This window comes from Choloepus didactylus, chromosome 14 (assembly GCF_015220235.1).
Source record: "Choloepus didactylus isolate mChoDid1 chromosome 14, mChoDid1.pri, whole genome shotgun sequence".
NCBI classification, from domain to species: Eukaryota; Metazoa; Chordata; class Mammalia; order Pilosa; family Megalonychidae; genus Choloepus; species Choloepus didactylus.
Window position 1 is genome coordinate 26006587 of NC_051320.1, and position 16894 is coordinate 26023480.

At 39.7% G+C, this 16894-nt stretch overlaps 1 protein-coding gene across 6 annotated transcripts in view; it reads left to right on the plus strand.

Annotated features, from left to right (window-relative positions):
* The window catches only part of SULF1 (sulfatase 1), a 235287-nt gene that overhangs the window by 161834 nt on the left and 56559 nt on the right, over positions 1–16894 (plus strand). For 5 of the 6 annotated variants that reach the window (XM_037803038.1, XM_037803039.1, XM_037803037.1 and 2 more), the window contains 7 exons: positions 8359–8611; positions 10490–10586; positions 11050–11144; positions 11450–11515; positions 12449–12621; positions 15658–15800; positions 15893–16016. In XM_037803038.1, coding sequence (XP_037658966.1) covers positions 8359–8611; positions 10490–10586; positions 11050–11144; positions 11450–11515; positions 12449–12621; positions 15658–15800; positions 15893–16016 — 951 coding nt within the window. The remainder of the gene's footprint in view (positions 1–8358; positions 8612–10489; positions 10587–11049; positions 11145–11449; positions 11516–12448; positions 12622–15657; positions 15801–15892; positions 16017–16894) is intronic. The other variant, XM_037803041.1, reaches the window with a different exon arrangement.

The window sequence follows — 16894 nt, forward strand, 5'->3', positions numbered from 1 at the left end:
GGGTATGAGATAGCAGCCTTCAATCTTTTTCATAAGGATATCCAGTTCTCCCAGCACCATTTCTTTAAGAGACTTTCTGTCCCAATGGAGTGGACTTGGAAGCTTTGTCAAAAGTCAATTGATCAAATTTAGAACATTTTCATTACTCCAGAAGAGAACTAAAAATAAAAATCCTAATCCCTCTATACTCCTTATTCCCCCCTATTATTAACCCATAGTATTGGTATAGTACATTCATTACTGTTGATGAAAGAGTATTAAAATATTACTGTTAACTATAGTCCATAGTTTGCAGTAGGTACATCTTTTCCCATATAACGCCCCATTATTAACTCCTTTTAATAGTGTCATACATTTGCTCTAGTTCATGAAAGAACTTTTTTATATTTGTACAGTTAATCCTGGACATTGTCCACCACAAGATTCATTGTGTTACACGGTCCCATATTTTAGCCTTTAGCTTTCCTTATGGTCACATACATGACTATCAACAACCCCTTTCAACTACATTCACAAACAGTTCACAACTGTTACCTCTACTCCTGAAAATGTGCTACCATTACCTCCATTTCCAAATGTAAGTTCAACGTGGTTAAAAAAGTCTGTACATCTTAAGCAACCACTCCCCATTCTAGCCTCATTCTATCTCTTGGTAACCTATAGTTGACATTTTATGACTGAGTTTACTTTTCGTAGTTTGTTCATATCAGTGAAATCATACAATATTTGTCCTGTTTGTCTGACTTATTTCACTCAACATTACGTGCTCAAGGTTCATTCATGTTCCATGCTTTGGGACCTCATTTCCTTCTTACTGCTGAGTAATATTCCATTGTATGTATATGCCACAATTTGTTTATCCATTCATTGGTTGATGGACACTTGGGTTGTTCACATTTTTTGAGGGAGGTTTTTATTTATTTATTAAAAAAAATTTTTTTTTGCCTTAACAGGAATTTATTGGCTCGCAGTTTCAGAGACTAGAAAGCTTGCTTCCTTTGGGAGATTTTTGATGACCGTTTCAATCTTTTTTACTTAAGATTGCTGTGTTGAGGTCTTCTATTTCTTCTAGATGCAGTGGATTTGTTGGTGTGTTTCTAGGAAATCTTCCATTTTGTCTAAGTTGTCTAGTGTGATGACATACAGTTGTTCATAGTACCCTCTTATGATCTTTTTTATTTCTATGGGGTTCGTGGTAATGACCCCCCCTCTCATTTCTGATATTCTTTATTTGCATCTTCCTTCTTTTTGTCTTTGTCAGTCTAGCTAAGGGTTTGCCAGTTTTATTGATCTTCTCAAAGAACTGATTTTCAGTATTGGTTTTACTGATCCTGATATTACCGATTTTTTTGTTGTCCATTTATTTTTGCTCTAATCTTTATTTCTTTCCTTCTGCCTTTTTGGGATTCATTTGCTGTTGATTTTCTAGTTTCTCAATGTGTGCAGTTAGGTCTTTGATTTTAGCTCTTTCTTCCTTTTTAATGTCAGTGTTTAGGGCTATAAATTTCCTTCTCGGCACTGCTTTTGCTGCATCCCCTAAGTTTTGATATATTATGTTCTCGTTTTCATTTGTTTCAAGATATTTACTGATTTCTCCTGCAATTTCTTCTTTGACCCACTGATTGTTTAAAAGTATGTTGTTTATCCTCCATATATTTGTGAATTTTCCAGTCCTCTACCTGTTACTGATTTCCAGCTTCATTCCATTATGATCAGAGAAAGTACTTTGTATAATTTCAATCTTTTTAAATTTATTAAGACCTGTTTTGTGCCTCAGTATATGGTCTATCCTGGACAGTGTTCCATGAGCACTTAAGAAAAATGTATATCCTGCTGTTTGAGGTGCATTGTTCTGTAAATGTCTGTTAGGTCTAGTTCATTTATTATATTATTGACTTCTCTGTTTCCTTATTGATCTTCTGTCTGGATGTTGTATCTGTTGAAGAGACTGGTAGTCCCCCATTATTGTAGAGATGTCTATTACTCTCTTCAGTTTTGCCAGTGTTTGCCTTGTGTATTTTGGGGCACCCTTGTTAGATGCTTAAATATTTATGCGTCTTCTTGGTGGATTACCCCTTCTATTAGTATATTGTCCTTTTTTGGTCTTTTTTTTTTTTTTAACAGTTTTGCGCTTAAAGTCTATTTTGTCCAGCATGAGTATTGCTACTCCAGCTCTTTTCTGGTTACTCTTTCCATGGACTATCTTTTCCTAGCCTTTCAGTTTCAATATATTTGTATCCTTGTGTCTAAGGTGAGTTTCAGACTGTATATAGATGGATCATATATATATATGTATTTTTTAAATTCACTTTTATTGAGATATATTCACATACCATACCGTCTTCCATGGTGTACAATCAGCTATTCCCAGTACCATTATATAGTTGTGCATTTATCACCCCAGTCTAGTTTTGAACATTTTCCTTACACCAGAAAGAAACAGAATAAGAATGAAAAATAAAAGTAAAAAAGAACACCCAAATCATCCCCCCCATCCCACCCTATTTTTCATTTAGTTTTTGTCCCCATTTTTCTACTCATCTATCCATACACTGGATAAAGGGAGTGCGATACACAAGGTTTTCACAATCACACTGTCACCCTCTATAATCTACATTATTATACAATCATCTTCAAGAGTCAAGGCCACTGGGTTGCAGTTTGATAGTTTCAGGTATTTACTTCTAGCTATTCCAGTACATTAAAACCTAAAAAGTATCATCTATATAGCGTGTAAGAATGTCCACTAGAGTGACCTCTTGACTCCATTTGAAATCTCTCAGCCACTGAAGCTTTATTTTGTTTCATTTCGCACCCCCCTTTTGGTCAAGAAGATGTTCTCAATCCCACGATGCCGGGTCCAGATTCATACCCGGGAGTCATATCCTATGTTGCCCGGGAGATTTACACCCCTGGGAGTCAGGTCCCACATAGGGGGGAGGGCAGTGAGATCACCTGCCAAGGTGGCTTAGTTAGAGAGAGAGGGCCACATCTGAGCAACAAAGAGGCACTCAGGGGGAGACTCTTGTAAGCAGGTTTAGCCTCTCTTTTACTAGTAACGAGCTTCATAGGGGCAAGTCCCAAGACAGAGGGCTCAGCATATCAAGCTATCAGTCCCCAGTGTTTGTGAGAACATCAGCAGCAATCCAGGTGAGGAAGTCCAACACCTCTGCATCTTTCCCCAGCTCTTCAGGGGGGGCCCCGAATATGTATTTTTATTCTCCGCCCATATTACTTTGGGATGTGTTGCTATTTCACTCTAACCTATTCAGATCTACCATTGCTCACTTCCTGTTTAAAGTTCCACATAATTATGGTGTTTGAACAAACTGACTGTAGAAGTTCTATTGTTTAGAAAATATAGATCCTACACCAAATAAACATCTCTTCCCTTGGTTTCACATGGAAGTTGAAGTTTTAACACATAGTTTCAACCTTTACCCTTTGGCCCTATTTGCCCTAGTCTTAACCGGATCTACTTCAGTCATAACACTAATTGAAGTCTGGGCTCTTTTTCACCTTTTTTTTTTTTTTTAAACAGTTGCTGTATGCGTTAATACTGACATTCATATCTGCCAAGCTCTAGCTCTTGAGTTCAGGTGTCACACAGATACCCAATGTTCCAGAGACCAATCAGGTTATACACAAAGGGATCAACATCTCAGAGTTTGGAGATAGCCATTACAATTCAGGATTATATTTGACTGCTGTAAGAACTTACAATCTAGGTACCATTACAATAATCATTTCCCTATTAGGCTGTGCTCTAACATTGATTTCTGAGTTTACACATTGTAGCTAGTCCATATTGGTGAGGCATTATAGTGTTTGCCTTTGTTTCTGGTGTACTTCACTAAAATGCTGTCTACAGGATCCATTCACCTTGTTGTGTGTCTCACAGCTTCACTCTGTCTCGTAATTGCTCAGTATTCCATTGTATGCATATGCCACAGTTCAGCATTCTGTTCCTCAGTCAGTGTACCCTTAGGCAACCTCCTCCCACTGCAAATCATGAATACTGCCTCCATAAACACCAATGTGCAAATGTCCATTCATGTCCCTGCTCTCAGATCTTCCAAGTACACACCTCATGATGAGGTTGCAGGACCTTATGGCCCCCACATACTTAGCTACACCATTCTGCCTCCTCATCAACAGTAAATAGGTACATCCCTCTCTCCATGTTTTCTCCAGCACTTTTACTCCTATTTGTATTTTTTCCTACAATTTTATAGAGATATAGTCACACAACATACAATTATCCACAGTGTACAATCAGTTGTTCATGGTATCATTATATAGTTGTACATTTATCACCACAGGCAACACTTGAACATATTAATTATTATGAAAAAAAAAATTTTTGGTGAATAATAAAAAGAAATATAAAATGTCATCCAAAACAATATAACAGTAAGGACAGAAAACAACACCACTACCAAGAATCCCATATCCCTCCCTTATATCCCCCTCATACACATTTAACTTTCTTACATTTAATGGAAGCATTTTATGATTTTACTGTTGACCATAGACTCTAGTTTGCCTTGATTATGTTTTTTCCAAAATACAATCCCTTTTTCAGCACTCTGCATGGTTGACATTCATTTGTTCTCCCACATGTGAGAAGATTTTTATATTTACATATTTAGTAACAGTCATTGGCCACTCCAGTTTTTGCCAAGTTATACAGTCCCAGTCTTTATCATCTATCTTTACTTCTGGTATCATACATTCTCCTATCCCACCTCTTTCAGCTTTACTCACAGACATCTTTGTTCTGTGTACTTACAATATTGTGCTATCTATTTCTGGATTGATACTATCAATCCTGCTGAACATTCTGTAGTCCTTCAGCATCAAATGCCTGATCTCTACCCTCTTTCTATCTCCTGGTAGCCTGTGTTATCAGCTTTTAACTCTCAAAATTTGCTCATTAATGTTAGTTCATATTAGTGAGACCATATATGTTTTTTTTTTTAATCCATTCTGCCAATCTGTGTCTTGGAGAGTTTAATCCATGAACATTCAAAGTTATTACTGTAAAAGCAGTCTTTCAAACATTATATCCTTTGACTTCTATTTGCCAGATCTATTTTTCTCTTTCTTTTTATCCTTTAAGTTACCCTTATTGATAAACTTCATTTCTGTACTCTTCCTCTAAGCCTCTTTTTCCTCTCTTTTCAGCCAGCAGAACTTCCTTTAGTGTTTCTTGTAGGGCGGGTCTCTTATTAACAAACTCAGTTTTTGTTTATCTGTGCATATTTTAAACCTTCCCTCATGTTTGGATGACAGCTTTGCTGGATAAAGAATTCTTGGATGGCAATTTTTCTCTATCAGTACCTTAAATATATCATTCCACTGCCTTCTTGCCTCCACGGTTTCTGATTAGAAGTCAGCATTTAGTCTTATTTGGCTTCTCCTGTGTATGGTGAATTGCATTTCTCTTGCTGCTTTCAGAATTCCTTCTCTTTGGCATTTGACAGGCTGGTTAGAATAGTGGGTCTATTTAGATTTATTCTGTTAGTAGTACGTTGAGCTTCCTGGATATGTAAATTTATGTCTTTCATAAAAGTTCGGAAGTTTTTGGCCATTATTTCCCCAAATACTTTTTCTTCCCCTATTCCCTTCTCTTCTTCTGGGACACCCATGATGTGTATTTGTGTGCACTTCATGATATCATTCAATTCCTGGAGAACCTGCTCAAATTTTTCCATTCCTTTTCTGTCTTTTTCTGTTCTTCTTTTCTCTGTTCTGTTTTTCCTGTTCTTTTGTGTCTTTAGTTTTGGATGTCCTGTCTTATAGGTCACTGATCCTTTTTTCTGCCTATTTATAATATGTGCTATTATATGCCTGTAACGTATTTTGAATCTCATCTATTGTGCCTTTCATTACCGTAAGTTTCTGTTATTTTTCTTTGCATGCTTTCAAATTCTTTGGGCTTACCCTATGTCTTTGTAATATCCTTTATCTTATATTTTCCTTCCTCTTCTTGAATTGGTTTAGGGGATTTATTTGAATATCTTTGACTAGTTCCCAATTCTGTATCTCTTCTGACTTTTTAATTTGTTCCTTTGACTTGTCATATCTTCTTGTTTCTTAGTAGGACTTGTGATTTTTCTGCTGCTATCTGATTATCTGAATGAGATTATTCTGAAAATCGGTTTCTCTGTCTTGTTTTGATTTTGTTGTTGATTTGATCTGTATTAAAACTCTTCTTTGGCCTTGGTTCATCAGTATTTCCCAACCAAAACGTGGCCAGGGACCCACACTGGAGGTGCAGACCAGTTCCAAAGGGCCCTACTGAGAAGGTCAGGAAGGATGCCAAAAAGCATTTATTTCACCTCCCCAGGGGTGCACTTTCCTGGCTGGCCCAGCAGATGGTGCTCTTTAGCAACCTATTCCCCTCAGCACTAAGAAGACAGGGTATTTTTGGCCCTCTGATGTGGTCAAACAATGGTGCAGGTAGTGCCCATCAGGGACCAGCTAAAGCATTGGGACCCAGTAGTCTAAATTCACTGGCTGATAGCTAGCTTAGTACTGGGCTGTGTCCCCCTCTGTTCTCGGGGAGGAGGACTTCCACAGCCCTCCCAAGCTGCAGCAGCCCACCAGGCAGGGTCCAGGCAGTCCTGAAACTGCTTGCCTTGAGGGTAGGGGCTGGGCGCCAGGAGCCTCAGTCACATGAGTTACAGTTTCTCACCATACTTTCTCGGTCTCTTAGTCCTCCTCTTCCTGGATGCTGTACAGTACTACCCTAGTCTCCAGAGCCGCAGAGCAGTTATTCTGCACAGTTTCTGCCAGTCCATTAGCTGTCTTTTTGGAGAGGAGTGAGCCCTGCCTGTAACTCCCTGTTTCATCGTCTTCCTGTCAACAAATTCCTAAAAGACTCCTTAACCCAAAAGGTTAAGAATTATGATTTGGGAGATATTTTAAATGCCAGATTTAATAATTCATACAAATTTTAATTTTCAAATAGAACATTGATAAGGACTTCTGGCACTCTCCAGTTTCTGATGTCTGGCTGAAAGGCAGGGACACCCTCTTCTTTCCCACAGAGTGAGCCGTTGCTCCCCTAGGCCTGACTGCAAAGAACATTGATCTTAAAGTGCTGGGCACAAATGGAGAAGTTGACAGGTTTTTCAAGCTGCATGGAAGCTTGTGTGTGATACTGCAGAGGTCGGTTTTCTTCTTTCCCACAGTGAGGGAACTCACGAGTACTCTCCAGTGACTGCTGACTGTCCTGAGGCTCATCCCTCACCTGGGATCTGCCAAAGGAGCCAGACCATGAAGAAAGCTGTAGCAGACGCGTGGCAATTCTGATTCCACTGCTGATGCGCTTCCCTTCTTCCTCTTTTAACAGCAGGCTGGAGAGCCAAGGCCATATGAGTACAGCCAAAAGAAGTGCAAGTGTGTCTGATAAACAGGGGCCAATATCTGTTCTTACTTTTACAGGTATTGCTTGACAATGTTTGAGAGAGACCAGAAAAGGTGCTGGCTCCCCCACAGCATTATTCCCAGTTGCCAGTTTTTAGAAGTCTACTAGGTGATGAAAGCCTTTGCAACATTTAATTTTTTCTTATGGAGCAGTCCTCTGTTTGTGCAAATAGAACGTGGCCAAAGCATTTTCCTCTTTGAAGGAGCAGCCCAATGTAGGTCTTCCTGCTACTTTGGAGTCTGGCAGATTGCGTGTAGTTCTAGCTCCCACAGCTATATGCTGCGTAACCTTGTAAAATGTGTTTAATAGTAAAGCTTCAGTTTTCTCATCTGTAAGACAAAGATATAGCACCAAATTCATACATCTGTTTTGGCAATCAGATAAGTTTATTTTTGTAAGCATTTTTTATAATAATACCTGTCTTTCAAGATTGTGGATTAGAGGTGAGTATAAAGTAGAAAATGCATAGCAAAACTCAGTAAATGTTAGTCATTATAATTCCATATTTGGGAGTATAGTTTTATTCCAATTAACTGCCCTAGCATTTGACTTTGAAAAGTCACAACCTGCCATAAGTGGAAAGGATCTTAGAAATAACCCAGACCCACGCCCTCACTGGCAGAAGAACGGCCCGGGGCTCAGTAAAGCATCCTAATGCTATCACACCGCCATGTGGCAGCAGAGCCAGCGCAAGAGCCCAGCTCTCCCCGACACGCATTCCAGTGAGCCATCCACAGCACCACGATGCCTCTCCGCAATGCAGCAGGGTTTCCCTGTGCTGTGTAGTTTTTAAAGTTATACACGAAGAGAGTTAGACGAGGATTTTGTCCCTCTCCAAGATGCTCACCATACCACCTAATCATTTTCCTCCCTATGAAACTACATCTAGACATCCATATTATTGTATCTTCCCTTATTTCCAGAGTACAAGCCCCGATTTGTCCATACTCGGCAGACACGTTCCTTGTCAGTTGAATTTGAAGGCGAAGTATATGACATAAACCTGGAAGAAGAAGAATTGCAAGTGTTGAGACCAAGAAACATTGCCAAGCGTCATGACGATGGCCACCAGAGGCCAGGAGGTCGCCAGGCCGCCAGCGGTGGGGATGGAGACGGGATGCTGGCAGACAGTGGCAATGCAGTGGGCCTGCCCACCACTGTTCGAGTGACACACAAGTAGGTGTCGGTGTACATTACTAGGGTTGAGTTCAAAGTTCCTCTTCCCCCATGTTGGCACCATTTTGCCCCTTTACAAAAAGTCATACCCCTCAGCAATATGGTGCCCAAGTTGCTGGCCCACATAACAGTTGGTGGTTACGAAGCAATAAGGTACCCAAACAGTCATAGATTTGGACATATGCTTTGGGCTCGATTTCACATGAAGGCTGATTGAGCTGGGACTTGAGCCAGAGTAGTTCCGTCACATCTTTACTTAGCAGGCACCAAGCCCATGCCCTTAAGCATGACCTTTGTAGGAGTCTGGAAGACAGATGGAAACAATTACTAGGACTAGCAGAGGTTCTTCTATGTTCAAGGCCACTGTTGCTCAGAGTGGTTGCCCAATCACAGTCTCAGAAATGAAACACAGCCCAAGGGAGGATGGTGGGTCCTGGATAAGAGATGGCAGGCATGGATTGGGAAGGATGTCAGATGCAGAAAAATCTAACCTATCTGGATCACAGATTGCAGAGTGTCTCGGAAGTTATGGAGACAAGGAACGAAGTGATTCTAGCATAGCTTTAGTGAACTCACTTAGTTTTTTGGTTCATTCTAAAATCTACTTACATTCCTGGAAGAGAAATACTTTCTGAATTTTTTAGCCAACATGTTTGTTTTCTCTTGAATTTCATTACTTTGCTGGGCATGGGTCAAGGGATACCATGAGCTCTGCTAGGATTTTTATCTTTGGGTCTGGTTTCCCTGTGCTGTGTGGTTTTTAAAGTTACACACAAAGAGAGTTAGACCAGCATTTGTTTCTCTTACATTCTTGATTGACCCCATATCCCTTCTGCTCTCCTTCTCTGGTACTGTTTCTTTGCTTCAAAACTTAATGGGGATGTTAAGGCAAGCTCTTTTTAACAAAATGAATGGGATGAATAGCCCCCTTCTGGCTGCATTGCTTCAAACAAGCCATTTCCATTATGACTGTGGAGACCTCATTTTTTCCCCCTACACATATTTGAGAGTGCTTTCAAAACTGCAGTTTGTGGGGATGGGGGTGGGGGTGTATGCCTGTTTATGGGGATATGAAGGAGAGCTGCCTTTAAAGGTGATTTGGTGGTGATCTCTGGGTGACACCATCCTTGGCCCACATCAGTAGCCAGGCAACATTCCCACATCCTTGTCTCTCAGTTAGCTCCCTGCTTACTGCTCATATCCAATCCAAGAGTTTAGAAGATAGTTAAGTTCTTGTTCTAGTTTGCTAATGCTGCCTTTTCGCAAAACACAGAAATGGATCGGCTTTTTATAAAGGGGGCTTATTCGATTACAAAGGTACAATCTTAAGGCCATAAAGTGTCCAAGGTAAGGGGGTATCTTCACTGAAGGATGTCCATTGGTGTCCCAAAAATCTCCATTAGCTTGGAAGGCTCATGGCTGGCATCTGCTTGCTCCCAGGTTGCGTTGCAAAACTGTGTTCCCCAAAATGTTGCTCTTGGGGCGTTTTGTCCTCTTAGCTATAGCTCCTCTTCCAAGTGTCACTCTCAGTTGCTCTCAGCTCTCTGTGTGTTCTTTAGAGTGTCCCTCTTGGCTGTAGCAAGCTCGCTCCTTCTGTCTGAGCTTATATAATGCTCTAGTAAACTAATCAAGGCCCATGCCAAATGGGCAGGGCCATGCCTCCATGGAAACTATCCAATCAGAGTCATCACCTACAGTTGGGTGGGTCACATCTCCATGGAAGCATTCAATCAAAGAATTACAATCTAATCAACACTAATTCGTCTGCCCACACAAGATTGCACCAAAGATAATGGCGTTTCAGGGGACATAATGCATTCAAACTGGCACAGTTCTCGTCACTATTTTTAATATTTTTTTGTTTATTTGTTTCTTCAGGTGCTTTATTCTTCCAAATGACACAATCCATTGTGAGAGAGAGCTGTACCAATCTTCTAGAGCATGGAAGGATCACAAGGCATACATTGATAAGGAGGTGAGCTGTGGCTGTGAGGTGGGAATATATATTCTAAACTCTCACTTGGCGTACCAGCCCTGCCATGACTGGTAGAACATACTCAGTGTACACCTCATCTTTTTTATAATTATGTGAAAAATAGGAAAAAAATCAAGGTATTTATCTTTTTCCAGTGATTCAGTGATAATCCTGAACTGAAAACAAAATAGACTATGAGAAGAGAATGATGATTGACTAGTGACCTTTTGAAATCTCTGTGATAAAATAATTTAATAGTAAAAGAGACACCTGTTAATGTTTATTTATAACACATTGGGTGGAAAATAGAAGTAGCAATATTTTATGCCCAGTTTGTTTCCAAACTAATTATCATCTCAAAAGAACTTTGTAATTATGGAACATAGAAAATAAGGTGAAAAGAAAGATACTTTGCAAGGAGAATTCTGATCCTAAGAGGTAGTTGTTCAAATATGTTTTCCAGATTGAAGCTCTGCAAGACAAAATAAAGAATTTAAGAGAAGTTAGAGGACACCTAAAGAGAAGAAAGCCTGAAGAATGTGTCTGTAGTAAACAGAAGTAAGCTTCTATCCATCCCAATATCTACTTTCCAAATGCAGTACCATTTCCGTAAGCTAAAGTGGCCAGCACTAGGCCTATTTCTTTCTTTTACAATTAAAAGCTTAATAAATTAAATGCATTAGAATGTATCATGATGATCTAATATTTAGATCAGATTAAGTATGGTATAAACCTAAGCAGAAGGTAAGAAGAAAAAGCCCCATTAAGCTAAAAGTTACAATAAAATGTTTTTTTCTTTATATAAAATGAATTAATTGAATGAAAGGGTATGAAGATATACTTTTAAATCCTTTTGCCTGCAGCTATTACAATAAAGAGAGAGGTGTTAAAAAGCCAGAGAAATTAAAGAGCCATCTTCACCCATTCAAGTAAGTAACTTCCCCACGTTTGCTGGGTCGAGACGTCCGTAGACACGTCTGAAAGCCTGAGGGACTCCTGTGTTCTGAGCGGTGCCTCTTTGGAAGCAGTGCTTTCACCTAGGAGGGCACATAGTTCAAGAAATTGAAAACCAAGCCCACACCCTGCCAAGGGACCACGGCAATGCTTTTGGATTCCTTAGAGAGAGAGCCGGGTGGCGTTCACTCTGATTCTGTGTGCACTCTTGATCTCATTTAAGGGGATAGGTAGACAGTTTTTCACTCAAGGCACTATTTTTTGGCAGAAAGTGACTGAGAGATGTGGACTCTAGGGATTAGGTCAGCGTGTTCTATAGAGCAGCCTGCAAGAGTGTTGAATTCTGCAAGTTGGAAGAAATATACATATTTTTAAAATATTAGTAAAATTTGCAAATGAAGGAGATTCAGTATTTGAACCTCAACAATGTTTGGGCCCTTTATGGAAAAACCAAGGATAAAGAAGAAAAATGAAAAAAATTCTTTTAAGCATGTTTTGTAGCATTTTTTTTTTTTTTTCAAAATATTGGACATCATCTAATTCAAGCCATTTAATTCAACCAGCTGTTGACATTATAGCTGATAGATACTGAGCCATGAGAAATTTAAGTGCCCTCTACAAAATGAATCCCACTGATTTGCCTAGATATTTATTTCCATCAGTGTTTGAATTAAAGAAGGAAGAAAATGTTGACCCTGTTAAGGCTCCGTAAAGTTCCAAGAGAGCTGCCACTTGAATTTCCCTTCACTGTTGCTGATTATATTTTGAGGCCCTCTGTGAAAAATATTGGTCATCTTTTATTGTGTATCTGTTACCATGCATGCAAGTATCTGTGTGTGATTCATAACAGCAATCCTATTTCTAATCAAGAAAGTCTGATCACTGAAAAACCCCTTCTATTGGAATAGGGAGGCTGCTCAAGAAGTAGACAGCAAACTCCAACTTTTTAAAGAGAACCGCAGGAGGAGGAAGGAGAGGAAGGAAAAGAAGCGCCAGCGGAAGGGAGATGAGTGCAGCCTTCCTGGCCTCACCTGCTTCACACATGACAACAACCACTGGCAGACAGCCCCGTTCTGGAATTGTAAGTTGTTCATCCCAAATGCCACTTAGCTGCCACCATGCAGAGAAACAGTGACTCCTGCTGCCGTTACTTAGACTAGGAGTATAGACGGATTCCAGAGAGGGAAGCATCGTATTATTTTCTAGAGTGTCAACTCACATCATTTTGATGAAGATTATTTTGTTATTGGTAGTGGTGGTATTTTGTTTCAAAATGCCAAGCTTCTCCCTGGGTTTTGTCCTTACAATGTTGTTTTACAAAATGCCCAGCATCTGGCAGAGCTCCTACTCAGAAAGATGACTCAACAACTAAATGAATGGAGAAACAGTGGTACCCTACATATGTTTCATTTCTGTTTTATTTGAAGTGCTTACTCTAAATACGGGAAAAGGAAGTTAAAACAGAAATGGTGGGAATTATATCCTACTTAATCTCCCGCTCCACTTTAGCACCTAGCACTGGGCTTACAGAATAATAGGGACTCAACAAAATATTTGGTTTTTACGTTGAGTTGCCGAGGAGATGCAGTAATAACAATTGTGCAGTTTTAAAATTAATGCTTTTATGTGCTTCACTTGTCTGTGCACAATATTCCCTAAAGCCATGTAGAAACAGTACCCTACGTTCTTGTGGGACGCCATCTGGTTGAAGGCTTTACTATCCCATGGAATTGACAAAACAGAATCAAAGGATCATTGGAGACCACCCAGGTCTGTGTTTCTCAAACTGGAATTTGGAGACTCCCAGGAATCCAAATACCATTCTTAGGGGGCATCTAAGACCTACCCCTGAGACTTTTTTAATGTTATGTTTAAAGTCATATTGAGCCCAAGTGAACACTTAAAGCCACAGTGTTTAACTTTTGATGTAGTTCCGTAAGCTGTGGTGTGGGGATCTCTGATGGTCATTCATTCATTCATTCATTCATTGCCAGGCACTGGGCAATGGGGCAGATCGATGGGCAAGATGCACCTCATCTCTGTCCTCATAACTCTTACTTGATAATGAGGGGGAGGGTACATAAAAAAGGGAAGTAAATAATGTAAAGTTGTACTAAATGCTGTAAAGGAGGCCTTTTAGAGAGGATGACCATGATGGGCCTTTTTGAAGAGGTGAAATTTAAGCTGAAACCTAGAGGGTTGAGACACCAATCCATATGGAAAGGGGCATAGGTGGAGAGGGGCATCCCAGGCAGAGGGGATAGCATGAGTAAGGCTCCTGAGAATGCAGCAGTTATGTGGTATTCAGGACTGGTTAATCCCTTTAAAGATGAAGTTACAATTTTCTCATGGCAGATAGAGATCCTACAAACCTTTACCTGCTTCTCTCCATCTGAACTGTGATCATCCTTCCCAAGTCACTATCATTTCTTACCTCAACCACTGCAAAAATTCCTGTGTTGCCTCCTAGACTCTTTTTTTGCTCTTTCCAATCCATACTGCTCAGAGGAGTCTGTGAGCTTTTAATGACATCCTGTTTTTCTAAGGGTAGAGAGCAATTTGTCCTTAATCTCTCTAACAAAGTTCTGTGTTCTAATCCTAGCCCTGGGACCACTTCCTCCCACTCTCGCCCACTTTGACCACTTGGTTTCTGTCCCTCAAGCATCCCCAGCTCCCCCCCTACTTCTGTGCCTTTGCACATGCTGTTCCCGCTATCTGGAAAGCAAGAGCCAGCTTTCTCATCTCAACTGTGAGGCCACTTCTTCACAGAGACCTTCCCTGTGCCCTCAGGCTAGGTCAAACCCCTCTTGTATTCTTTCAGCAAGCTCTACCTTTTCTCCATAGGACTTACCACATTTATAACGATACTGGGTTTTTTTACTTTTGTTTTTGCTTAATATTTGTCTTCCCTACTAGACTATAATCTTAAGATGAGAGAAAGCACACATGTCTGTGTGGTGCCATATCCCCTGGCACACAGGAGATGCTCCATCAATGTTAGGTGAATAAACTAACAAAGAAGTGAACAAACAGGTGGTCACCTCATCCCAAGTCAAATCAACTTGTTTCAATTTAACTAATCTTTGAGTGCCTGCCACTAAGTGAAAAACATGAAAGTGAGCAAAATACAGTTTCCTATCTTCAAGGACCTTAACTTTAGGGAGTCACTAGTTATTTTAGGAGCCAAGAGACTTATTCTCATTCAATACCAAATTCGATGCTCTTTTTAGTATATAACATAATGTTGGTATTTATTGTACTTATATTTTAGGTGGGGGCTTTCAGATTTTTTCACAAGATGCAGTAGAAAAAAGATGAGTTTTACATCAGGATCATGGACATTTGTGTACCATGCACAAATACATACATGTGTTTATATGTGTGTATATATATATATACACACACACATACACACACATATATACACACATACATACTGAATAAAAATTTGAAGAAGTAATAATCCTTACTATGTGTTGATACACTTTGATATTTTTATTTTATATCAAGTAGATCATAAAAATTCTATTTCATTTTCTCCTGGGGGAAAAAAAAGTGTTGTAGAAAGCCTACAGTGATAACAAATTACATTATCCCTAAATCCACATGGCTGGACTCCAGCCTTCTTGAAACCCCACATTGTGGAACCCCTTGACTTACTATGTACCATTTGTCACTGTGACTGTCTAACAAACAAGAGAAAGCACCAGTTCCACTTCAATATTAAATAACCATTTTTTTTTCCTTTTTTTTAAAAGATAAAAATAACCATAAATAGAAGTTCTGATATTTTTCTTCCCATACTCCAATCACTCACCCCACTTTGGAGTCTGCTGCCTGACTGAGCTAACAGGAGGGCAAACTTCATCTTAGCCTTCAGTCTATGATCACCATCAAAGAGCACCATCTTTTTTTTCCATTTTCACTTAGTCAAATAGCAAATTTGTATGGGGGGTGGGGGTGGGGGGAAGTATAGTTATCTTTAACATCTACCCATAGTGTTTACATAAAAGAAAATGTGAACCTTAAATGTACAGATCATGAAATATTGACATGGATAGCCTGCTTAAGTTTTTTCACTCTCTTTTTCGTTGTGTTTTTCTTTTTTATCCAATAGTGGGATCTTTCTGTGCTTGCACAAGCTCTAACAATAACACTTACTGGTGTTTGCGTACAGTTAATGAAACACATAACTTTCTCTTCTGTGAATTTGCTACTGGTTTTTTGGAGTATTTTGATATGAATACAGATCCTTATCAGGTAAGACTATGATTTCATTTTATGAAGGCTGTTGAAAATAGGATAACTGGGAAATGAACTTAATTATATTTTCCTGACCTCTTCATCTGCAGCTCACAAATACAGTTCACACAGTAGAACGGGGCATTTTGAATCAGCTACATGTACAACTGATGGAGCTCAGAAGCTGTCAAGGTTATAAGCAGTGTAACCCAAGACCCAAGGGCCTTGAAGTTGGTAAGGAGAAAAAAATTCATTCTATATTACCTGGAAAATTCTTTGTATTACCAGTATTTTTGCCACTGAAAGTCTTACATGTATAGAAAAATATAGTTTTGGATACTTGGTGGCAACTCCCCAAGAAATCTGAAACATCTTTTTCATCTTTAATTTAGTTTTGGATATCTTAATGAAAAAAATTAATGCATGGAAAGATTTGGTGAGCATTTCATTCCAATCCCTCCCACAGGTCTTTTCGATTAGTAAACTTGGATTCTTGATAGAAACATTTATTAGAAGATGAGATGAAAGGGGATTTATTTGTTATTGCTACAGTTTTGAGCTGCTTGTTAACTTGGTATCTGAAAGTGTAAGGGGATCTGTATGGAATGAATCAGACGTCCCCTCCTTGATCTATCTGCAGTGTTAAACTAACCAACTTATTTCTGCTTCGGCTCATGGGGGAGGCATTTCTTTTTGTGTCAATCCCAACTCTTTCCCAGTGAATGAGAATATTCATTCTCTTCTCATAATTCCTGTAGAAATGTAAATAGCAAAATGTCCACAGAAGGAAAGAGAAGCAGCTGAAGCTGGTCAGGGCATTGGCATCTGTATCGGTGAAGAGCTGGCCTCAAAGGCTCAGGGCAGGAACCTACAGGAGCCCTTTGTTCCAGGGCTGTTTTCTGGTCACCTCCAGAGCCCACATCACCAGCAATTGCAGTTGACAGCTCTCTGGGTCATGTGACTTGAAGGGTGGGGGTTTCCCATCCCAAAGTGATCCTACATCACCACCTGCCATTTCCACCAATATAGGGTGCTAAAGCCTTTCAATCTATGGCAGCCCCATAATATAAGGTATATCCTGTGAGAGAGGGCACATCCCAGTCATCAGACAG